This window comes from Salminus brasiliensis, chromosome 22, assembly GCF_030463535.1.
Source record: "Salminus brasiliensis chromosome 22, fSalBra1.hap2, whole genome shotgun sequence".
NCBI lineage: Eukaryota > Metazoa > Chordata > Actinopteri > Characiformes > Bryconidae > Salminus > Salminus brasiliensis.
Window position 1 is genome coordinate 25,435,192 of NC_132899.1, and position 26,858 is coordinate 25,462,049.

Genomic DNA, 26,858 nt, shown 5'->3' on the forward strand with positions numbered 1-26,858 from the left:
TGATGTGCCTCAAATCTACCCCTTTGTGAGCAGCCCTGCGCTCAGGAATCCCTTTACATGAACAATGACTTCATACGCTTACTTCACGGCTTAATAAATAACACGCCCTTGTAAGTTAAATAGAATTACGGCTTGTTATATGGCCCTTATTACAATGCGCCTCAGCTCTGTTTAAAGGTTGGACTGGAGGAAAGAAAAGCCTTTTCCTCAAAGAACGCAACTCTTATCCACAAGCTGTCAGGTTGGAGGACAAACACTGTGCGCACAGCGAGCAGAAAAATGCTGTTTATAACAGAATTAAGATTGCGTCCCTGATATTTTCCAGTAATTAAAGAAATCCGGAGCTATTCATAGCCAACTCATAGCGTCCTTTATATACAACAGATAAACCATTAAGCACACCGTGAGCCATTTACGCAAATCTGTTCTTGCTGCAAGATATTATGTAAACAACCCTAGCCCTCCTTTTACAGTACAAAACAGCTAGCGCCTCAGTATGCAGCCAGTTGGAAAGGCCTAATCTGGATTCCTGCGCGCTCATGAGCTGACCCTTTGGCAAAGGAACTCAATTGGAAGCACACGCTGCTCGCGTCCAACAAGTAACAATGAAGTACAGTAAGCTTCCTGAAACGCAATGAGTAGTGCTCAATAAAATATTCATGTCATTGTTAAGGGTATAGTCATGCATAATGCACACCGTACTTAAACATTTATACTTCAATGAAAGATTAGCATATGTGGGTTGCCAAGATTAGAGTCACATCGCAATATTTATCATCTGATGTTATTTTTTTTTAAAGTGGCTTCTCAAAAGTGACCTTCTCCGGCTATCAAACCGACCGGGCTGCACGTATGGACACAAGATAAGCGAGTGTAATATTCCTTGTAATATACATTGGTTACAGTTTGGCTTGCAGTAATTTGACCTAATTTATTTATGTACCTTAATTCAAAACAAACAGAGAAACACTCATCCGGAACTGTGATTGGTCAGAGTGCTCGCAACACACAGTAAATAAACACTGATTTGGTTAAAGGGCTTATTTGCACATTACAGCCTTCTGCCATTCAGTATTACAATTTGTGAATACTGTAAGGATACGAGAGGATTGTTGAGGAAGCTGTGCTGACTCAAATGCTTCCATATAAAGCATTTAACTTGCATTCTCAGGCTCCATCGTCATTTTCTACATCAGGGCTGCACAATGTGGACATATAATGCGTGTAATCTGCACATATAATGCATATAGTACAGTCCCTCTGAGATAGCTGTATATCCTGTAGTGTGGTGTAGTTAGTAAAACGTAAACGTCAAACAATGCAGACACGCCATCTTCATCCAATTTACCCCTCGCTCTCCATTGCTGTTGTAGGTTACTGGGAGCAGGCACGTCCAATAACTCCTGTGCGCCATTTGCACTCACCGTAGTCAGGCGCCAATCAGCTTGAGCTAAGCTTAGCATGGCATGTAACCTGTTACCTTTTCCCGATAAATAGGCCTTCTGACTGAGTCAGGGGAGCTTCTTTTTCAAAATGAAGCTCAGCGACGACAACAACAAATAAAAACAACAACAACAACAAAGCTAAAGGCAAAAGCCGAGGCTAGGAACACCAGCTAATAACAAACTGAGGACACGACCAGGGCTATACTAGACTAGCGGCTAAGCCACGGCTAAAATATAACCAAACAGTGGCAAAACAGAGATAGAATGCAGGCAAGAAGACCAAATTCCAGCAGGGCAAGAGCACACCGGTGGTGAGGAAAGGAGGAGTGTGTTATAATCCTTGATGAGGAAGAAAACAATCCACAGGTGTCAGGGCATAGTTGTCAAATATGTTACATAAGCATACATCAGCTTTAAAAGGAATTTGAACAGGCTAATGGTTAATGATGGACTAGTTTTGAGGCTGTGTGGATGTGTGTGTAATAAGTAGCCAATGAGCTGAATAGGAAAGTCAAGCTTCAGGTCAAGTCAAGCCTCAGGTCAAGCTTCCTTGTTTGGGATTCAAACACTACATTCCCATACGGCATGCGATCAAATTCCAACATCACAGCTCTTAATGATATGCTTACCACAGAAGAAACTTATATCTTGACAATAATATGTGCTAAAAATGATATTGTGATAAAAATATGATTTATCACGCAGCCTTATTCTACATAGTGCACCATATTATGTAAATAGTATGCAACAGCAGATGCAGTTACATAGTGTTGAGTAGTATATGTTTTCCCTATTTGCACACTGTTTGTAATTTGAGAAGTCATGTGGCTGGACATGTGTCAAGCAGTGAACCAGTAAATAAAAACTTACTAGGGAAACACCCCAATTTAAGTGAGTGGCCCATTAATCCGACATTTAAAAGCTGTCTGAGCATCACTTCAAACTCTAATAGAAGCTCCTTCAAGTGTGCCAGTGGCTGCTTCACTTTCGAAATCAGGTCGTACAGGCCACTGCTGACAGCACACAACCGCACACACATGGGAGGAGCTCTCGGACGATCAAACCAACAGAAGCACAGATGGTGCCTCTTCTCCATCATCAAGGCACTCCTCAATAAGGAGCCCAAGGTCAGGAGTGTGTCTCTGACAGAGTATTCCACCTCGTTCTGACCCCAGGCATACAAAAACCCACACCTCTCAGTTCTACTGAGTACTATGCTCCATCGCCGAGAATGGCCTCCTTTCGCCTTTGTTCTCCGGTTATGGCCAAGGGCTGATGGCCACACTCAAGCACCAAGCGCGTGCATGAATCAATTACCACTGGCATGATCAATCTAGCTCCAAGTCATTTATTCCTGTTCCGTGCCAATGCCAGAGCCCATCACCCTGCCAAAGGCTCTCCTGTGAGAGTTTAGTGGCCGTCAGGTTATTAAGATAAACCTTCACAGGGACATTTGTTGGGTCAGTTGTTTAAGAGGTTCTCTTTTGCGGGTTTATTGTATGGGTTGATTCTTTTCATTCATTCAACTTGATGAACCATAAATCCATCAGTCCACCTACACACCCTTCCAATCACTGTGTAACCCATACATTCATTCATTCACTCATTTGTTCAGCCATATTGATGCTGTCACACAAAAACCTAGACTGCACACTCCTAAAAATAAAGGTGCTACAAGGGGTTCTTTGTGAGTGATGCCAGAGTAGAACCATTTTTGGTTCCATAAAGAAGCATTTTTGTGAAGAAGCTGGGAGTATGAAGAAAAAGAACCTTTATAATGACTTCTTTAAATCTTTACAAGGCTCACAGGTATCTCTTACAAAAAATTGTTCTTTATGTAACCAATGATGGTTTTTTTTACAGCATCGCTCAAGAAACCCTTTGTAGCGCCTTGAATGCATTCTTTTTTAACTACTGTTGCTAAGTTTTATAATCAAAAAATCAATTGAAACTAATGGGCAATGAAAGGTCACCCTAGGGCACATGTAGATCAGTTCTAATTCTTTTTAGTGATCAAGGTTCTTAAAGGATCTAACTCTCGGGAGATCTAACTGGCATGCTAAGCGGAGAGTTCACTGGCTTCTGAGTTCTGCAAAGCTCTCCAACCTCGCAAGAGTAAGTGCACATTTTCAGACGGAACATGGACAGATCCGCTGTACACTGAATAAAATGCTAATAGACAGTGGGCAATTAACAATTAGCAGGTCAATTAGTACATTCCAGTCCCACTGTTTATTTCCACATGCAGGCTGCTTACCAAACTCATCGCAGATGCTCTCGTTCTCCAGAAGCGTGGGGTGCTCGAAGGTGTCCCTACAGTAGAGGATCTGTGTGTTACTGGTGAGCGAAGCGATGCCCCCCAGTGCCAGCACCACCTGGTCTGTCAGGAGGGAGGCCGGCCGCTCCCGGAGTCGCGCGATGATGGAGCGGTAGCGACAGTACTGTGGATAACTTAGCACCAGAACTCTCTTCTCCTCGGCATCATCACCTGCAGCCACACAAACAAAAACAGGTCAATTTAATACACGTACCAGATCACAGAGCATATCAAACAGAGAAACTACAGTTCTACATTTAAGTGCTGCTGTTTTTATGCTACATTTTACAACAGGGACATAACCACTTAAACTGCTGAGCCAACATGCACAGTGCAAAAGGTCACTGCTGACACACCATGGTCCCAAATTTCCTTTATTCAATCAAGGCCTTTCTCCTGAAGTTGGAGAAACCGCAACTTGAACTCGTACTGTTTATTCAGCCAGACGGAAGGACGATTCAGGCGGACTTCTGCTTGGGTTTGAAATATAGATGTGCGAGATCTAATGTTTTACTACAGCCCAAACTGCTGTTTTAACATGACAGCCCTCTGTTAGGATTGGCAATATAAAAGCCTCTGGGCAAGGAGCCACGTCATTCTGGCCTGCACCATCAGAGCGAAAAGCAAGCAAGTGTGTACTTCCTTATTCTCCCATCATGACGTCCCTAGGCGATGTCGAAAGATGTTGAAAAACAACATAATCATTTTTAATAAAAAGAACAATAGTACTCCTGATAGCACACCGAGCCTTCCCTGCAATCCCTGCGAGCTCAGAATACAGGCTCTCGTAATACACTCAAACAAGTCGCAAAAACCTCAGCTCAGCCGGTGGATCTCGATAGACTCCACAGTTATTCAGACATGGCGGACAGCTTAGAACAGGCTGCCGGGGAGCCGTAAAACATGATCCACTTGACATAGTCAAAGTGAGTTTACATCTGTCGCCCCAGTCAAAAGGCAAAAGCAGGGGAAGCCTGACACACAGCCAGGTGGACAGAAAAGAATGGTCTGGATGAGGCATGTTGCTAAGAGGGATTGGTTTGCTAGTGACCAGAGCTCCTAGATGCTGGGCAGTATGGTTACACAAAATACTAGGAGTGCAGAAAAATATGGATATATAATATATATAATAAAGAATTACAATATCATGTGGCAAACAGTGGTTTATTAATGTGATGTGATCAATGAACTTTTGCAGTGCAGATTAGTGATGGGTGATGGTCAGTTGGTCAGTGTTTTAGGAGTGCTGATGTACTTAGGAGAGTATATTGTGACGTGTTGAGCTCCCAATAACAATAAATATTATCCTACTGGTAAGGCCAGATGTCACAGATGGCTGCAACATGCAAATGATCCTGTAACCAATCACAGTGTTTGCTGTTCTGTTGTGCCACAAACATCTTACCCGATCGCTGCCCCAAGTGTTCAAGCTGTTGCGTAAATTGCAGGTCAATCTTTAACCTCGTCACATTATTGATTCACCGATGCATTTTTAATATAGTGCAAGGTAAAATAAGCAGCAACACTGGCCTAACTTTAACAACATTTCTTTGTCCAAATCATAGGTAGTTTGGAGGACAAGCTGTCAGGACCTTTCAACAATGTTTTTACGATGATCAAATTGTTCCGCTTAATGTTTAGCAAAAGCAACAGAAGGCAGGCTGTTGTAGGGCTCTAGCTGGACTTCAAAAGAACATGAGTGCTGTTGCTCCCTTGTGCCTGATAGATGGAAAAAGGCTAAAGTATAAAGCTTTGATTTATTTGCTTATCCTTTTCTAGGACTTTTATTGCTATATTACACTCGATGGATGCAGTGCACATATTCTCTTCCATTGGTGTTCCCTCCCTTAATGACTGCGGATGGACACAAACACACAAACACTTCCCTTTGTGGATATGTCCTTTTTACACAGCGACTTTCGCATTGTGCACGCTGAACAGTAAGAGCCACTACTGTCCACTCAGAACAAGCCTACCCCTCTATTGCCTAATACATTCATGAAAAAATTAATTTACTCTCCGACATTAGACACTCCGTCTCTCTCTTTCTCTCTCCCGCCCTCCCTTACCCTCTTTTACTCTCCTTTTTACTTGCAATTAGCACAGCTGACGTCGGTCTCAAAATGTCCAGCTTTTTATGGGCCACCCTGGCCGGTGTTAATCGCCCAGGGATCCAGCGAACATTTTCTTGATTAGATTTCGCTCCAGGCCACAGCAGAGACTGGAGGAGAAGAAGGAAAAGAAGAAGCAGCAGCAGAGAATGAAGCTCCCCTGCTACACAGTCATTTTTCTCATAAAATCTAACCTTTCCCAAAGAAAGGCATTCTTATCTCTTTGCTATTTAATTGGTGAGGGTTGCACTATCATTAGAGAGCACTGGAAATCGCATTATGCAATTTTCCTTTAATACCCTTGACAAGAGGCCCTTGTCAAGAGGTGGAGGAAATGGAGAGGGAGGGCTGGAGGAGAGGGGAGCGGTGCAGGTAGGCCCTGATTGGTCACAAAATCAAGCCGTCGAATCTGCACTACTAAGCCTCACATGTCTTATCGGATCCCCGGTTAGGGACTCTGTCTCTTTAACTATGGCAATGTTCTCCTCGTTTACAGCTCAAGTGCTCCACAAAATGTCAAATGGCCCTCTGTGGGAATATATTTACATAACACCTCTCCACTCCGCGCCCCTGCCAAAGAGGGCCAATTAAACACGAAAACGTGGACGTATGTGATAAAACGGCTGCGAATTTTAATAATTCATGGTATTCTTAAACGTCCTATACAGTTTTAGAGGGTAGGCCCAAGGATCTGCCACATCAATCGCAAAATGGAATGGAATTTTAAAAGAAACTTTTGAACAAATGGAAGAATAAAAATGGGTCTTTGACTTCCTTATTCATCCAACAGGACAGAAAAGTCAAGCTGTGAGATTACAGCCCATTTAATTTTTTTGGTGGAACCAACAATGTGTACATCTTACACTGTAATTTAGATGCGCAAGGCGTATGAAAGCCGGCATGACCCAGATAAACATCCGACAATGCCCTGTATGGCTTTTGCTCTCGTACCTGCCCGAGCTTGTCATGGAAGTTTACAGAGTCGTCTCTCCAAATCACCTGTCAGGACTGTTAACTTTCCAGCTCGAGCTTTCTTCAGTCCCCTCCCACAATTACAAATATCTGGATGGCGCTGGATGCCAGCGACATCAAAAGCCCTTTGAGGGAAACCTGAGTGCTCGCTAAGATGTTGTTCTATATGGGCCCTGGTCCCGGCCCCAGCCACCAACAACACCCCCCCCCCTCACTTCAGACGCCCGGGTGCAGTGACTAAGCTTCAAGAAAAACAACTTCCAGTGCGCGTCGGCCGCTAATGTACATGCAAAGGCTTCAAAGCCTCTCTAAATGGCCTGGTGGATTCCCAGCAAGTCAAACAGAGGTGATGAGATGCATTCCAGTACAGCCCCACCCTCCAAGCCCAATGCGTTCTTGCTGCCGAATGAATCAGGCTTGACAAACGAGCTTTAATAGTTACCTGTCTGTTTGAAATGCGCAGGTCAAAATATCAATTCCAGCACAGGGCTGGGGAGATAGAGAGAGAGAGAGAGAGAGAGAGAGAGAGAGAGAGAGAGACAGTGAAACAAATTCCTGGCTGAAGCTGCTTATTAGATGTCCTGGTTACGGCAGCCTATTAAAACAGACGAGCGCTGATGCTAAGGTTATTGGCATGTGTTATTATTGATACTAACGTGCCGAACACGGCGGTGGGGGGAAATGTGTGTCATTGCCACGGCAACTGTTCTAATGGAAGACTTCTCGTCAATAATGGCTAACACAATTACACTTCGGTCATAAACCCATGAATCAATGCGCCCGATGTGTTTAACGAGTGTCTGTGCGCTGCGACTTGGTGTGTCTGCGTGACTGTGCGCTATTAGCGGGTTGCAGTGCTGAAAGGCAGGGGAGAGAAATAAAAGTCTCCATTTTTGTGGTGAATGATAAAAACACAAGCTCTCTGATGCTTTAGCACGGCTCATCTCAGCACAATCAATCTTCTGCTAATTATTACAACGCACAAATCAACCACAGCCTCTGCCGAGGCCAAATAACATCAGACTATTCATTTTGCAAACGGCCTGGACCACCGCGCCCTGGTTGGGTCATTAACAGGACACTGCTTTAATAGTTCACTTGTTTGAAGGCCAAAATGCATGATATCACAAGCTATTCACAGAAGTGCTAATCTGTGCAGTGAGACGATACTAGGCTAGCTCAGATGTATTGTAAAGTAGGCCAAATATGTTTATTTTTAAACAAATATACACGGGCAGCACTAAGTGGAGCAGTAGTATGTACTCAGTGGTTTAAAGGTGCCATAGAATGCAATTATTCAGTGAAATATATCAAATGCTCACATGCATTTTTACACACCCATTTACAACCCTGTTATTTTGATTCAGAACAGAACATCACATCATTTGATGAACTCTGTTGCTCTGACCAGCTGGTTTATGGCACTGTGGCGGCTCACACAGAGGCCATGTAGCATAGCATAGCAGACCATAGTTCAGCTTTGGTGTTACTAGCTGAAGAGATGGCTTTTGAGCTCTTCTTCTGCAGACACAGGCAAAGCCAATGCTGTGGTCACAGAGCCTGGTTTGCGTGGCAACACATATTCCAATATTTAACAGTGTTTGGCGGCGATGTGCAGTTTGCCTTTTGAAAACAATTATCTCAAATCTAAGAATCAATTTTTTATCCCCACCTCTGATTGTCCGTTTCTGACCACAGGACCATTGAATTTCTCTGGAGTTGGTGGAGTTTTCTAAACAAGTTAAAATGCTGAATGGCTCTTTTCAACACAGTCTCAGGCCTCGACTTTAATTTAATACCCCTAAGTTTAAAAAATAAGACTTTTTAAGGATCTGTGGGAACACTCAGCTTTCCTGCTGCTTCTACTGGCTGATCTTCTTCTGCCAAGTGTAACCTCTGCACAAAGCTAGGACACAGCAAGCAGCAGGGCCTCAACCTCTCAAGCTGTTTGTCTTTATTTCCCAGGTATGGAGCCATCAGTGGACAGCCCAATCGCCCCGTCACGGTCTCACGTTACTGAAATATATGAAGCTTTTCATATTTAAATGACTCCAATTCGCCTTCTGCTGGGTGCTTATTCTTTTCACAGCAAAGTGGATGCCGCAGCCCCACCGAAGCCTCTCCTTCCATTCTCCACCATTATATCTATTATATCAACAGGCCTTTCATTCTCTGAACGCTAGGGGAGACTCATCATATTTATATATCATATAAATATATAGCATATCATCTTTTCAGCCAGCCCAAAGGAAACGTTCAATTGAAAGCAGGTGCTTGGAAAAACATAAGGTTTGTTCCTGAGCTCAATTACAGAGAAATGCGCACGCCCGCTTGTTAAATTGTGTGATTGCACTTCACGCGCCAAGAGCAACAGTGGAAGATCTGAGCCTACCATGGCTCAGGTCGCCTAAGAAGCCTCAGACGCCCGCTGCACACACCTCCATAATGCTCTTTTTTTTTCCCCCCAACTTTAACGTCTTTGTCCCGACTCCAGTCCCCAATTGCCCTGAGTCAAGTAGTTCCACACTATCCCCCTGATGTCCATGTAAATCCCTTTCCTCCTGATTTATGCTACCTGCTGAAATTTTATTGGAAAGGCCTTAAAGCTCGTACAAGTTCAGAGATTTCCGCAGTGCTCCGCTGAAACAAGCCTGAGCCTCAGTTTTGCTAAAGCGATGCCAGCTCCACATCTACATGCCTGTGTCATTGATACGCAAATCACAAACTTTGAATAGCAATGGCTCTCGTAATACAAGGCAGAACAGAACACATTTGGGTATTTCAAATCATTCCCTAGCCTCAGGAAAAGCCTATAAAAACTGTCTTAGAGTTCCAGTGATGTGCCTGTCTAAACAATCAGCATCCTCAAGTAAAATTAGGTTATAAGCATAGACTACCGTTTCTTTAAAGAGAACTGCTGGTGAATTTACATCTACAAAGAGGTTCACAGAGAGAACGGTTCAAATAAGAGACAAACAGTTCTTAGAAAACAATAAACCTGTAGAAACAGTACACCACAGTAAAACACCGGCTGGATTTCCTTCTTTAGAGCTGAAGTGAGAAGTTTTGCTTGCTCAAATGTTTCAAGGGAACTAATTGCCTTGGGTCGTCCCACTGTTGAAGAGAAGCGAGTTAAGTAAGCGTAGCTCTAATAACCCAAGGCGATTTTATTTTATATACGAGCAAACTCAGAGGCTTGTGTTTTCACTGTGAAGCGAACATTCTTTTTGAACTTAGCCTGCAGGAAGACTTCAGCACTGACCTCGATGGAGCACTGCTACTGCTTTATCCCTGAGTTACAGTGATAAAGCTGTAATGGGGCTGGAATGTTGAGTTACAGCGATAAAGCTGTAATGGAGCTGGAATGTTGAGTAAAGGCCGAATTATGCTTCCGCGTCTGTGAATCTGCAGACGTGTGGGTGCCATGGACAGACATGCACTTAGATGTCCACCAATATTCATGCTCATAACACACAGGAATTGAGGAAAACATGCATTTGCTGTCTCTCTGCAAACATGAAGACAATGCTGGAACTCAGCTGGAACTGTGACTTATAATTAAGCTGGAACTGGGTTGGAATTGTAAGTTACAGTGGCAAAGCTGGAACTGGGTTGGGATTTTGAGTTACAACTTATAAAGCTGGAACTGAGCTAGAATTGTGACTTATTATAAAGCTGGAACTGAGCTGGAATTGTAAGTTACACTGGAAAAGCTGGAACGGAGCTGGAATTCTAAGTTACACTGGCAAAGCTGTAACTGAGCTGGAAATGTAAGTTCCACTGGAAAAGCTGGAACGGAGCTGGAATTGTAAGTTACACTGGAAAAGCTGGAATGAAGCTGGAATTGTAAGTTACACTGGCAAAGCTGGAACGAAGCTGGAATTGTAAGTTATACTGGCAAAGCTGGAACAGAGCTGGAATTGTGACTTATTATAACGCTGGAATTGAGCTGGAATTGTAAGTTACACTGGCAAAGCTGGAACAAAGCTGGAATTGTAAGTTACACTGGCAAAGCTGGAACGGAGCTGGAATTGTAAGTTACACTGGAAAAGCTGGAACTGAGCTGGAATTTTGAGTTACAGAAATAAAGAACTCAGTTGGAATTTTGAGTTACATCGACAAAGCTGGAACTGAGCTGAAATGTTGTGCTACACTAACAAAAGTGAGCAGGAATTTCATGCTACAGTGACAATGCTGGCACTGAGCTGGAATTTCGAGTCACAGATAAAGCTGAAAATGGGCTGGAATTTTTGAGTCAGTCATAAAGCTGTATTTCCCGCCTGCCTGTAATCAGAGGAACTAAACAGGAATTCGGAGTTACAGAAATAAAGCCACCGTTGTGGCATGTTCAAGGCAAAGTCACCAAACCTCTTTGAAGATGCCCATTGCTCTCCAGGTCCCCAAAGAGGCCCCAAAATGAAACAAGTGACTTGTTTTCTGGAGAATGCATCTTTCATGAAACACAATAAGCACATTTACGCTGGGCACACAACAGATTGGCAGCACTGACGCTTTACAGGATATGAATGTGAGCCACAGGAATCGTATGTATTTTTGATTGCGTTAGAACAAGCTCTCCGGCAAACCCCTATGAATTGTTTAAAAGTCACTAATGTGAAACATCGTTTCATAGCCGCTCACTTCAAAAGCACTTTGAAACGTGAGGAGCCCATGGGACACGCATCCTTAAGACTTCAGATTATTTTCTCTTTCCACGTCTCTGTTACTTTGAGTGGAGAACTGACCTTATTTCAGTGATAGCCTGTTAAATACACTTTAATGTAGCAACTTCACCAAAGGCTAAGCTGACCTAATTGCAAATTGTGGTGAACACCAGTGTTATTATGTTCCGGTAATGAATCTTTACATGTGGCCCGTATCAGACTGATATGATCTGAGGCTTTATCCAAGGCCAAGCCAAAAAGCTAGCATGCTGTTCTGCTATCTGCTATTGCACTCCATCTCACAAGCCCAACACAAATATTTGTTTTTTGGGGCTGCTTTTAATAAGCAATTTAAATATGTATTAACTCGGGACGCAGGTGTCAAACAAAAAGCAACAAAGACAAGAGCTTTAGTAAAATGGAAAGCACACAGCGTTTGCTGGCAAGCCCTGCTCCAAACGATGACAGCTCTCTCTATTTTAGCACACGAGTGGGAGAAAATGATTACAGTTTACACTGAGCTGAGAGAATGGCAAGCAAAAATGGCATTACTCGATGAAACCAATTAAAAAGCATTTAGAACGTGACACAAAGGAGTGGATTAGATGCCAGAAGGGGATAAGAAGATAGTACGCTATCAATGCGCCATTGTGTCGATTTCTTCATCCACACTTACTGCTAGACAAGGCCTTTTCAATTACTGCCCAAAGAAGAAATCGTTCATAATTGTAGGGGCTGTCAAACACAAAAAAAAACAACATGCTTGCTAAAGGATTTCCAGCTGCCTCGAATGGCCTGCTGCTGCTTCCTTGGTTTGAGAAAATAAACAACACAGACAGGCCGGGCTTGATTTTTAGTTTTAATTTCTCACTTGCTGAGCCTGATCAAAGCTGATCAAGCGAAGCCGTTCCCTTTTTGTGTTGCTGCTACAAAGCAGGACGAAGATGAAGGGGACAGATATATGAAGTGCGGAGTGACCTCAGTGTTGCGAACACCCTTCACCATATGTTTTGGGAGATTCTGCACTGATATTGTTTATATGACGTTATAATAGTGATGCTTCTCTGATTTTACTTGCTTTTTAAAATTGGTTAGGCTTCATGTACATAGCGCCTTTCTCATACCCAAGATCACTTTACTAGAAAATGATTTATTTTTTTTTTATCTGCATGAAGAGCTAAGTCTTCAGTTGAGATGTTTGCTTGGTCCTGCCACCTTCAGAAAAAAAAGCCTAGTGTGAGGTGCACAGAAATCATCTGGTCAGTACTTTCAGGATACTGAACGACTGCATCTTTTCAAAAAAGGGAGAGGTTCTGAGGAGTCAACCAAGAGCTGTAGCTGTCCAAAAAAAGCTGTCTAAAACAAGCAATAGCTGTCTGCCACTCTATAAATCTGTGAAATGCTGAGAGTCTGGACTGTCTTAACTGGATATAGTGCTGCATGCAGTAGCACCACCAGAATTCCATTCCAGGATGGGTATTTGGAGATACAGGGCTGGCAACTACACTCAACATTAAAAGAGGTGGAAAGCAACTGGATGTTTGGTGTAAATTACGTGCCAAAAAGTAAGGCAGCATGTCAGGATTTGTAAAATTAACATGGATCTAAAATCACAGAATCCTGCAGTAATAGCCCAAAACTCAACTTGGCAACAGCAAGTCCATGTCACGGTGCTAAATTAAAGAAGGAAAGTGAAGCTAAGTAAAACATCTATGATAACGAAGTTAATGTATAACTGATAACACAGGAAATGATTTGTGTAATGTGCAGTCTGGTGAGTGAAGTGAAGTATAGCAAGAGATTTATTTACTACAACAGGGGTTGCTGGGCTGACTGGCCGGAGCAGATAATCAATTTTGAAAGTGTTAAAGCAAAAATAATGCAATAGTGCTGAGTTTATAATCACTTACTTAGTTGCTACATTTCTATTTTTCCTTTATGTCAAGCAGTATAATCAGTATGAATATTAAAGATTTTGCACACATTACATAAGGTGCGCATTTAATTGAGAGACTCAGTTTGTCCTAAATTGTATAGCTGTATGTAGGGCTGGGCAATATGGCAATATTATATTGTATCGTGATAGATTTTGTTATCGTGATTCACAGTATACTTTTCTAGACATATTAAGGATATTGTTAGTGCTTAAAGAACACTGATCAGCTGCAAGTTTCATTACCAGAAGTGTGATTAGACTGGTTTCTGAATAGTGTTTTTTCAGAATCTATTCTGAAAAACCTAATAATAAATCTAATATAATCTAAATAATCGAATAAATATTGTGTATCTTGAAAATGTCTTCAGATATCTTGATAGAAATATTTTCTCCATGTCGCCCAGCCCTAGCTGTATGGTATACAGTGTGGTAAATGCTAACCAGAGACACAAACCACATTTGTAATAACACACATCACATAATTTTCCCTCACATAATATTGCTGTTGATATTCTGTGTTGTTTTTTAACTTGGCTATTGTTATCAATACCACTAAAACTAAACATCAGTACTATTGATTTGAATGCCAGTATATAGGTCAGTCTATATGCTATCCAGCACTGGTTTGTATGTATTTATTTACCCACATGCAGTATGAATGTATGGGGGAAGAAGAAGAATGAGGGCAGCGGCATCGAACGTGAATAGCTGTTATTCATTATGTCACTGGCCTCAACGCTCACTCAAGGTCATAGGTCAAGCTGAGAAGCAGTAAGGGCTAGCCGCTGATTGGCCGCAAACTGCAGGGCCACAGTCTCACCGCCATGTTCAGTCAGGGCAACAAGGGAGAGCAGTGAGAGCACAGCTGACTAGATAAATGTGGCCCAGAGAGCTTTTCCGGGCAGGGTGGCATTAGGTGAGGCGGGCACGGTGGGAAATTTGTCACCACTTTGAACACACACTGCTCCCTGTCTGGGTCTACAAATCAACCTGACGCCTGTCACTGGTGGGAAAAGGGGGAGGGAGCCCGTAAGCACAAAGCTCTAAAAGAAAGAAAGAAAGAAAGAAAGAAAGAAAGACAAGCAAATCCATGAGAAGATGTTTAGGCTCTACTGACAATATTTAATTGCTTTGCAGTGGAATAGGCTGGTTTGAAAGCAGTCTATGGCAACACTCAGTTGCTAAGAGTCTCCTACACTGAGCTGTTTTTACCACTTTATAAACTCTGAATATAACAACCGATTCAGTTTATCAAGCCTTCAGGATTCTCTGAATGCAAGACTCAAGTGGATATGATTAAAGAACCACAAAGAGCAAGGTTGAGCAGCCCTGCTGTTGAAATGCTCCGGCTACAGATATGCAGTCGTATGATGTAGTTTAGATATCTGTTTAAAAAGGCATGTTTTGCTGATTTTTTGTGGCCCCGTTCCCAGAGAAATTCTTTCAGCATGAAAATTGTGGTGTATTTTAACACTAAAATACAGGGAGGTATAATTGCAGTGAAATTATGTCACCACAAACAAATGTATTATAAATAAAGCCATAAAAACATAAAGGCTGTCTAAAAACACGCTCATCATTTCTGCTCTACTGGCTTTATAAAGACATGCTTGGACCCCAATGATTGCTACCTGCAAGTGAGTTAAAGACAGACATGGGTTCATATGTCAACTAAATATTAGCTGGTGGTCTTGGTTGCTAGCAGTAGTATTTACACACATTCCGGTTTCTCACCCTCTGATTAAGTTATTGTATAATGAAGAAAGAAATCTAAATATGAGTCAACGAAACAAACTAGACTTTTTTTAAGTTTCATAACCGTAGTTATGTTTAGACCATTAAAAAGGAAAACTTTATCCATGGGTTGGGCAATTAACTTATGCTGTGTTTGGGGTGGCGGGATTTGGTGTTGGGGGGGTGGCGGGGGTTTGGTGTTGGTGGGGTTCTCTTTAAGTATTCTCTGCCAGCCCGAAACTTAAAACCATCAAATCTACGCAATTTATATAAATGCCATATTCATCATTCCAAATGGCCAATTTTGTCTCAACAGATTTCGGAGCACAAATTCTAGTTTATTTCATTTGATAAAATTAACAAATTTTGAAAAATAAACCCAACAATTTAAATAAGCTTAAGAATGCAGAAGTGTGTCTCTGTAGAAGATTTGTACTTATTTTTAACCTTTCATTTGACCTGGTGTACTGTTCATTTTTGTGTAATTTCTATGTAATTTAAATGTTTATTTTTACAAAATGTATGCAGTTTTCTCCTTCGCTCAGTAGCACATATCATTCATTGCTAGTTAAATAATGCAATCAAGACTTCTGGATATATAGACAAAGTATGAGCAGAGATGAATTTGATTCGTAAATAATGAAATATTTTATGCGGCACCTTATGACTAAACTAAGTAAACTTGTGCACCAAGCACAATTAAAAATTCCACTGCCAAACACAGCGTTAATTGGCCCTGCAGGTACAGAGCGTGCAAATTCCAAGACGTTTAATATTTAAGGAAAGACTTCTTGAGTTTCGCAACTCCCACCCCAACCGCATGCCCGACATGCAATGATTGGCTGGCGATAATAACAGATTAGTCATCCTGACTGAATGGGGTTTGGCACTGCAACACTATAAAAAAAGCTGCATTGTACTTTTCTGACAAACAGAGCCGACCCCCCTCAGGTTCAAATGTAAAATTTCACAATGCTCTGCCTGGAGGTGGTGGGCTACTTACTTTAACAGGACACTGCGGAATTAACATTTAATTGAATTTCCCTGGTTTAAAAATGCAGCTGTTAAGGGGGTGGGGAAAATGTAATAAAGTAGTCAGATTAATAATTTTCCATGTCAGTAACCTTCGAAAAGATTCCCTTACGTTTCCTGGCTGTTTCAGGGGGCTATTTTCATGTTCTAGGACACAGAGGAAAGTCATGTCAATAACCTGACTGTTGTTTCAGACTCAGTTAATGGACAGACAATAAAAGTATTCATTTCCTCAAAGGTCAGGCCTGGGAGACATGCACATTGTTCTGAGTGATGAGCTGGCATGACCGCTATCTCCAGGCTTGGGCCTGAGCCTGCTGGAAACTCTGAGAATGGAGCAAAGCAACAAAAACAAACGACTTGAAACTGAGTAATGATTAACAGCGATTATGGCACATACTATTTCTACCAGAAGAAGAAGAAAAAAAAGTGGCTAAAAAAAACTGTGTGGCCATTATTAGCAACCTAACAGACTTTTTCCACATCAGTCCCTCTGCAGATTTAGAAACGCTGGCACTGATCCACAGTGTAGTCATAGGGGGAATAACGATATGAGCAGATCAGTGGGTTATAATGGACAATACGCACTGTAGACTTCCAAATGGGCCTGCCAATAATCAGAATGCAATGACTATAACAAAAACAAGACTGAGACAGCTCACAGGGAATGTGAGCGGAGAGACCTGACGCAGTTTTAAAGACACTTTAAAGGAAAATGAGAGGATTGTTTTGCAAAATGAGGGACTGTTTGGGTCGGTTGCCGACTACAAACACAGTATCTAAGTGTCTAGTTCGGTTGTTTCGAAGGAACAGCAGCAGCAGCGCTGTCCTCGTGCGGGGCGGCCACAATATGTTTCAAAGCAAAAAGCAGAAAGAGCGGCTTCGCCAGCTGAAATATTATAATTTAAGGCATAAAGAAATATGCTACGACTATCTGCATAATAATGTGTTCTGTTATACGCAACCCGAATATAGGACACGATTTCCCGCTTGCAATCCGCATGTAGCAACATAATTTGTATTTAGTGCAGAATATATTACCTTGGCTGTGAGTGCTAGCAGCTAACATGTCATCTGTTTTTTCTTTCTTTCTTTCTCTTGCATTAGCCTCCTGCCTGTGTCAGCACAAACATTTTGCGGTCTGCCATATTCAGGACATATGAAAATGAAAATCACACAGATCCCTCTGTTCCAAATCAAATGCAGCATTGAAGCCTTTTTCTTTTTTCCCCCTTTTTTTTGACAAGAATGTCATTTAATTGGCAGGCTCTGCCAGCGTCCCCCCCAGCACAACGGGAGCCCGAAACATTCCTCCATGCATTCAGACAGAATCCAGCAAGAGGCCCCACGCCAAATACAGTTATGGTAGATGAATTACCGCCATCTCTTTTACTTCTGTTGCTGCTGCTGCTGATGATGATGATGGGCAAGTGGCTGGCTAAAAGCAAATAGGGCCTTCATCACAATTCAAAGCAGGGATCTGGGCATGAGACGGAATGGGATAAGCATGCGCAGGGCTCCGGTCAATAGGACTCAGGACTGAAGATTCAGAAGCTGTAGAGTCCACAACCTCTGCCCTACTTCCAGCTGATGGTGCCTGACCCATACTGATGGCTGGAAAGAGATGGAGGACTGAAGGAATGAAATATAGAAGAGCAAGAGAGGGACGCATGAATGTTTGAATGGACAGATGAATGGAGTGGATGACGGATTGGTAAATGGACGGGACAGATATATAGAACTCACATGAAAGCGCAGACAGTAGGAGGGTCTAAAAATCCATCGATGCATCTACAAGCACCTGGTTCAGCTGAACTGACTTTGAATGTCAGTATTGATTATAATTGGTTTGAGTAATGTTCAGTAAAGCATGCCCCTATTTCATTTTTTGGCCTTAATAATACTCTGATAATTCACTTTCTGTGCAGCCCCTCAAGAAGTACACGCTTTACACAAGCTGAGAGATCTGAAGTTATATAGTGCACTTAGCAGCATGCCGAGCCCAAAGTAGCAACAATGTAGATGCTATTCTTCCTATTACAAGTCCGTTAACCATCAAAATGATTTTGGTAGCTGGTATTCTAACCCTGTAAACCCTGTATGTAGACCCACACTTCATTACTATTATACTTGACATATTTTTGTATATGCCTTAAACTAGAACCCTGTGGCACTCCACAAAATCTAGTACACTAACTGTCAATTCAATAGCACTCGCTTTAGGAATAAAGACTGTACCCTTGTGTTAGGACCAGAATGCTATGCATCAGGTGTGTCAAATGTCTAGTTCCCAACCCTTTGAGGTATTTGACATTTTTTGGTGTTTGAATTTCACAAATTAAAACCATTAATAATTGAAGGCTGATATTCGGAGATTGCATATCATAGTAGTACACGAACTGGTGAAAATTCCCCTTTTCCCACCTCCGACAGCTGCTGGGTCGAACACACAAGCTCTTTCTTACACTGATGTTGTGAGGAGTCGAGGCTTCCAACAGCGAGCTGGTATCGCGTGACTGACAAGCCAAACATAAAAAACGCTCCTTTAATATAAGCCATGCAAGGCAAATAAATATTCAGATTTATTCCTCCACCATATTGTCAGTATTGTCAGGCTGCAATAATATCATTGAGTATAACTAAGAGAGAAAAGCCCCTCCCTGCGTACATGTCCACACAGTCTGACAGGCAGGTTGTTAGGTGCTATTGTTCAGGTGCTGGAGGAGTAATTGTGCAGGTACATCTTGTTCTCTGAGAAAGAGAAGCCTTTTCAGATATATTGCTGTCCCCCGGCTGCTGCGTACTCAAACAGCGCACGCAAACGACTAGACTCCTGAATCAGCTCCTTGTTAGCCTCAGCAAGATGTAGCCTGGTGTTACATTACATTTCTATCCTCTCTTCCTGTGATAGTTCAGAAGGGTGTGGTTGTAACATTGCTATTACACAGCAGAATAAATACAACTACGCCTGCCATTATTCCATATATATATATATATATATATATATATATATATATATATATATATATATACACACACACACACACACACTTTACTAAACTCTTGAAAGTCCACTTGTTTAAGTCTGCAGAATGTGAAAAGGTGCTTTGCAGTGCAGAGTAAAGTTTGTTTCTTTGTTAGCTGGCTGTTACCATATATAGCTGCAGAATGAGTGTTTTTTTGCTTACATTTTCTCAAGAGAAAACACATGATTCTGTGTAATTGAAAACATCTGTATGAGCTGTGCGCACACAGTGCAGGATATCAAGTCAGTCTAATATTAGCTATTAGATATACATAACATCGTTCTTGCTCAAAAACACTAAACACAGTTTTTCCTTTTATAACGTAATTTTAATCCAGCAGTTGTTCTTTACCTTGTGTCTATATTCCCTGATGAATGGCCATAAAGAAACGCAAGACGTAATGCAAAAGAACTCATCAGTCTGCTAATTATGTGACTGATTTAGGCTTGTACTTCAAAAGCTACATCAAAAAAGACAATGGAAGCATTAATCGTTTAAATGATAATATTTACGTGACAATTAATCATGGGCTAAATTGATTGTGAACTCCCAAGTGGTGTAGCTGTTTAGCTGTCTACTGCTAGCTGAATCCCCAGTGATGCCACAGCCATGTGTGGCCAGTAGTCCCAGAGAGCCCAACTGGCCTCAATCTTGTTGGTTGGGTAGGCCCTCCCTCTCCCCTCATATAATTTTAGCAACCTCCCTCCATGGCCTTCATCCTCCCAGCACTGGTAGCAGGGTGAAATTGGGAGGAAAACTGGGAAGGATATTGGGATGACCTTTAGACACAGTGAAATTCTCGAAAGTGGTCGAAATCTCTACTTTCAATGGAGCAGAAAAGCCCCTATCTTTAACGAATTCGGTGTGTGGCGTCTATAGGTATATTGAAAGCTGTGTGGATTGGCGAACAGACAAACTCACAGACAGACAGACAGATAAGACAGATGCTTCCTCCAGTTAGACTTGTGACCTGAATCCCATCCGGACGCACAGTAATGAGCTGAAGGAGAAGAGCTATCTGCATCGGAATTTAATGAGGGGAAATATATCCTTAAGACACAAAGTCAAACTTCATCGGAATATAACAAGGCCAGAAGGGAGATTCTTTAATTACGAGATCAGGAATACATCAAGTCAATTTTCGAGTTGTTTTGCTTTTCTTTTTTCCCCCCACCCCCTCCTCTTGTGTTCGGCTTCAGTAAAAGTCATTAAACTTCTTGTTTTTTCATCTAAGACAGCAACTTGGCAGCTGATACGTGAAATGTGAGCATGTATAAGCATGCACCGTTACACTGTGTTTGCAATTACTGGACTGCAGTGACTCTATAGGTAAAGTATTTTTATGCCAGCGTGTAGGCTGTTATCTTGCTCGCTCTTATTTCTATCTTTCCTTGTAAATCGCTCACGCTTCATGTTAATGTAAGGAAGGTACTGTATAAATAAAGTACACTGTTATTGACTCATGTTATTATATACAAATAAAAACACTACACAGAGCAACAGGGCCTTTAAAATAGCACTGGGTTGAATGCGATTGGAACTGAAACGGATCATTATTGGACAGAGTTACTTATACAGAGTTATGGCTATGTGCCCCGCCGCCACACCCCCCCGCCCCCACTAAGCATGCTGACTGGAGTACAATATGGCAAAATCTTTATAGCTGTTCTAGTGGCTCCCACGAGACGACCCTCAAATGATCACAATCCCTTCCTGCTCCGCCGTCACAACCACAAGGCCGGGCACAACTTTTAAAAACCTAATTTTGACAGCTCAGGCCGGCTCTTTGGATTAGAACATGCGTTCTTTGACGTGGTCTCGACAGGCTGAGCGACTCCACTGGTGGCCCAAAAGGCTGTCAGATTGAGGCGGAAATGATAAGCGTGCCGTAAATTGATTGCGGACGCAAATGAGCTCTCAGGCCCGACACAGGAGAGAGTTTTCTTGTATGGTGCGCTCTCACACTAACCTTCTGGCACACTCACCTTCTACCATGTACAAGACAAGGTGCGTTTAAGGAAAAAAAAAACTTCTCTTCTTTAATTATTAAAGCACTCCCCATTTCTGCAGGTGAACAATTGCTTTTTTATTCAGGGGCTTCAATTATAGCCAAACTTTCCCTCTTGCTTTCTTTTTCTTTCTCTCTGTTCAACCTATATGCGCTCTGTGCTATTTCACTTATGATCAAGGCAATTTCCACATCAGTTGGCAGACAGCTCCTTTTCTTTACCTGCATTAAGCAGCGCTTGAAAAGAAGAAAAATCACTCCAGTCCAAGAAAACAGATGGAAGAGCAATCCTCTGAAATCGGGACGCCCCCCCTCGTTCCAAATCGCGCTGCTTGTGATTTGGAAATTAAAAAGCAAATTAGTTTATTCCATGCCACTTGCAATTTGCGCTGATTCAATACACCCTTCAGAAAGATAAATAGACTTCAGCAGAAGGTCAAAACGGAGCCCAAAATTGACATGTCTAATTCATGTGGCAGTTTCAATTAATGGTTTATTTCCCATCAACGGAGCTGCTTTTTAAGTCTGCCTCCTGCTACTGAAAAGTGCTGCCCTGCTGAATGATCCCTTTCTTTCTGTGGGTAACAAAGAAAATTGAGAGAGAGAGAGAAAGAGAGACAGTGAGAGACACAGAGATGGCCTTTGGTCCTATGCCAGAAGATTTTGCTTACCAAGCGTATCTGCAGGCACTTTGAGTAAGTGCATTGAGAATCCTGACAACATAAACAGGCTAATACAGTCATTAAAAAGCGACTTATTAACAGTACAGAAACGCACCCTCGCAATACACAGAAATAATAAGGTTAGGAGAGTGGCAGTAAATAAATCACCCATCTGTTTTTTTTTTATGTTGTTGTTGCCCTCCTATTGATTGCATTTGCAGCTGTAGCCTCCATGTAAGCTTAAGTGACAAAGCATCCATTATTGATTCCCCTATCTAATCTCGGCATAGGCAGCTAATACATCAGCCAATTCAAGGGCAATTTAACATTTGCTTCCACGGACTGAGACAAAGCTGTATGCAAATTCCAGCAACTGGCAAAGTCAGCCCTGTCCACTGCTGTATAATTACTCCCTGCCGCTAAATGGGGAAATATGTAAGTATAGCTCTCTTAGATGTCTTTTCAATCTGTCTGCAAAACCTAAACGGTCTAGAGCAAAAAAAGAGAAAGAAATAAATCGCTGCACCAGCCCTTGCACTAAAAATAAGGCACTTCACAAAAAAAAGGTACGTGGATATTCTCGTTTGTCCGTTCCTTGGCTTCCAGCAGGTATCTGCTATGCAGGAATGCAGCCAAAATGACATATTTATACGGCAGTAAAGCTCGCACCGCCGCGTTTATACTCCACACTGAAGGACTCTGCGATAACTGAGGCATGTTACAGATGTATAAATGTGTGTCATGTTGTTTCAAACCGGCACTCTACACTGCAGTAAAAGCCAGTACACTAGTAACCCTTCACTTGGGATCTTTTTTTCCCCCTCTTAAACAATGCAATCAGAGAAGAAACACAATCATGTGGAAGAATGAGCTCTCATAAATAAATGAACATTTAGACACCATATTGTTCGGAGTTGATAAGAGATGTAAACAGAAGAAAGAAGAGGGGACTGGAGGGAATACTGATGAGGACGTGGCATTCTGCTATTGTATTTAAATGTAATTACTTAGTTATAGAATTACATAACTAATGACACCACCATTGGTGATGGCTATGTGATGAACTACACTAGCATTGTAGTTACACTCTATATATTAAAGGTTATCCCACATCAGTGTGGCAACCTTAAACAGTCCTGACATACTGTAGCTTTGCTATACTGTTTAAATATATCATGGCTGTCATGCTAAACCCTCCTCTCTCCAAAATGGAGAGTCATTTGGAGCATTTCTGGTCCAAATTGGTCCAATAATCACAAAGATTCACATTATGCCATGTACAAAAATGAAACGGGGAGTCAAAAATAAGAGATACAAGGTTTTGTGTGACAGCCATGATAAGCTTTTATAGCTTTCATAATTACATAACTGCATAGTCAGTTATCTGGTACATGTATTCATTTATATTTGAGTAACATTCTGTCTCTGTGTCTGTTTTCAGGAGCCCTATTCTGATTACATTATTTTTAAAAGGGCGTCTATAATTAAAAACCTTAACACATCTCCTCAATGATAAACCCTCGTATTCAATTGGGCATATAAAATGTCACATGATCAGGGTGAAGCAAAGTTCCAACAACAAACTGATTTCATTTTCTCAAATGTTTTCTGAATATTTTCTACTAAAGGACCTCGGATACGTATGCTTGGACACAAGGCATCTTCGGGGCTCCCCCAAGGGTTCAAAGAATTGCATGACCAGTTCCATTCCCTGTTGGCAACAATAGCATTGAAAATCACTGTACTTCTTTGCGACAGATGACCGAGTCAGCCAAAGAAAGTGAACAAGAGCATGGCACTCATATCTGTGAAGACATCCTGTTTGTCTCTGCTAACTACAAACATGGCTTTGCTCTGGGATGCAGGTTAAATGCCCACTAGAAATGGGTTGCAAATATTTGAGGGATTAAGAGCTCCCGATGATTGATCGCGGGTCTTAGGGAGTACATTTTTCCGCACCGGGAGGTAAACACTGGCTGGAGCGCAGTGCGCTTTATCTGCGGTCAGTCCTTTCTTTGAATCTGTCATGCGCTTATGAATGAGGATTGCTGTCATAAAGCCCTGGCAGCTTGGCCTTCTTTTACAAGACAGCCTTGAAGAGAGTAAGAAGGACGACCTCGAGTACTGGCGTCGTAGTATCGACATCGTCTCAGCATCAAGTTCCTCTAAGGAGCTGTACAGCAGAGAAAGATAGAATATGGGGCTGGTGTGCACTCGTGCAGTCACCAAGCCATTGCTCCAGACGATCATTTACATTTGCATAGTAGGGCTATGGTTATGAATAAAATACCACAACAACATATGCTACAGGTTTAGACTGTGATGTGCCTCGCTTTATGATTATACGAATACACACTGGTATAACCCTGAGGTGACGCGAATAGACTGTTATGCAATTACCAATGCGGCGCAATATACTGCTTTTTAATGGTCATCACAGTATTGATCTTTGCCGTGTTTTCCTGCCAGGGGTTAAACTGGATCAGGGCTTGGATTTGTGTGAACGAACTGACAGACGGTGCTGAGCTCTTTTAACCTTTACACAATATGGACAAAAGTATTGGGACACCTGATCATATAGAATTTTTTCTGAACTACAAAAAGTTTATCCTGCTTTCACTGGCGTAACTGCGTCTACTGTCCAAGGAACAAGAGTTTCTATTAGATTTTGGAGCATTGCTGTAAAGATGTGCTCGCATTTAGCCTCAAGAGCGTTAGTGAGGTCAGGATGTTGGATTATCACCACCTCGCCTCATCCCAAAATAATAGATGGAGCTCCATCATTCCAGATAACACAGTTCCACTGCTCTACAGATCAATGCTGGGGGGCTTTATACCCCTCTAGCCTACGCCTGGCATTAGGCATGGTGCTATAAGGTTCATGTTTGTCTGCTCCAGAGAGTCCTATTCTACTGGCTATACTTCTCCATAGGGACTAGACTGTGTCATTTGCATATCTGTCAGCAATGGGTGCAACTCAAAGTAGCTGAATGCCTTCGTTTAGAAGGGGTGTCCACAAACATTCAGACACATAGGGTAGCTAATCTCACACACACACACAGTTTGTTTGTATGTTCATTTTTTGCTACTGCATGCTTAACTGTTTCATTATTTTGCATATCCTCTTTGTATCGTTTGAACAATTTTCACAATCAGACAGGGCTGCAACAGTGAACTTAGGTCGCTGATAATGTAGAATGGTCCAAATCAGAACTGTAACTGATAATTTGACTGGATGGCATTTGATGATGTGATTGAAGAAGTACTGTGCTGCAAAAAGTGTGACGGAAACACAAAAAAATTACACCATGCGTCCAGGGTAGAGGCTCAGCATGCAGGCATGGTGAGTGAATAAGGTGCTAAAACATAGCTAAAACCACAGTCAAAAGTCAAAAATAGCTTGTAGTTGCCTGCTTTCAGCTAACTCTGTTTTAGTTTAGTAGAGCAGCGTTGGCTGACGGGATAAACTACATGGCAAAATTATCCGTTATTATGGTACTAGGCTGGCTGCCATATACTGAACTCCAAATACTCCATGTTTTGGTCTCCAATTCACACAAAAAAAAGAGTTTTAGCTTTACACGGCTGATAACTGGTTTTTATTGTGAGTTAGTAATATTGGATTTAATTACGTTACAAAACACACAGAAACTATTTTGTTTGTTTTTCTGTATCATTACAGGAGAAATCGTCTGAATAGCAGCGATTCTTGTCGAACCAGTCTACCTTCATAACATCATTTGGTCTTTTAGAAGCTTTGACCGTGCTGTTTGCAAAAAAAGGGCTGATTGATAGATTGACTGTTGATTTAATCCAGCAAGTTCTTTTTCTAAATCTGTGCTGCTATTTCATGACATTTAAAGTTGTTAAATATATTAAATTTAAGTGATAAGATGTGAATTATTAGTTCACACAAAGTCATATTAAGCTGCAAAGAGTGAGAAGAATTGTTTAAAAACTGCATTGCATGACCAGCTGTAGCACACAGTCTTGTTAATATCAACAATAATGACAAACAGAATATTTAGAGGTACACAACATCCGAGCATCTGGATATTTGATCATAAAACAATATTACATACATCTGTAATGCAATTCCAGCTTTACCCATCCAGAAGCCAGGTCCTTGTAATTGTGATTTATCACTAATTCGTCCCATACTGATACTGCAGAAGGCAAAGCGTAAATAAGTCCTCTAACTGAAAACTAATGCTCTGCCTTGATCGATCACAGTTCCAGATTTCTGTGGGTGAAAAAGGCCTGTTCCAATAGCTAGCAGCCTTAATGTATGAAAAAGATGTCTACAGTAAAAGCCACTGTCAGTTACCCAGTTCAGCCTTCTCCCTCAGGACATCCTTGAAGTTGAGGCCGCTGTTGAGGGTGGACTCTCGGTATCGGTGGAGGGCTTCTTTCTGGCCATTCTTGCCCAGCTCCTTGAGCGTGGAGGGCTTCAGGGGCATGGCCCGCAGGCCCTTGTTCCAGCATGATGCGTCCCACACCGTCCATTTCACCAGGTCATCTAACTTCACAATGACCTTCTCTGACACTGCGATCACCTCGTCCTGCAGGGAGAAAAGGTAAGGCATTAGACTAGGTTACAGGGGTCCAGAGTGGAGGGAGACTATGTATAGGTGTGGGTGCGTGTAAGTCTGTGTGTGTGTGTGTGTGTGTGTGAGTGAGAACCACGTTATCAAAACAGAACTGTGCGGGTTCCTCAGAACATGCAGCACAGTGCAGGCAGCAAGGCAGTGCTCACAGTGCAATCTAATTACGCCATCAGAACACCATGTAACTGTTTAATTGAAAGTAGTCTGAGGCACAGAAACAAACAAAAGCCCAGAATGTAGTTTGGATAATTTGTTCCATTATGACACTCAGCTTACGCAAGTTTTATTGCAAAATGTCATAACTGGGAGCACAACAGTGATCAAACACGGCCAGAGCATTTCTA

At 42.0% G+C, this 26,858-nt stretch overlaps 1 protein-coding gene across 1 annotated transcript in view; it reads right to left on the bottom strand.

The window, feature by feature from the left end:
• arid5b (AT-rich interaction domain 5B) overlaps positions 1–26,858 on the bottom strand; it is a 98,848-nt gene that overhangs the window by 62,883 nt on the left and 9,107 nt on the right. Inside the window, exons 3-4 of the mRNA XM_072667477.1 lie at positions 26,235–26,469; positions 3,703–3,933 (exon numbers count right to left, since the gene is read on the bottom strand). Coding sequence (XP_072523578.1) covers positions 3,703–3,933; positions 26,235–26,469 — 466 coding nt within the window. The remainder of the gene's footprint in view (positions 1–3,702; positions 3,934–26,234; positions 26,470–26,858) is intronic.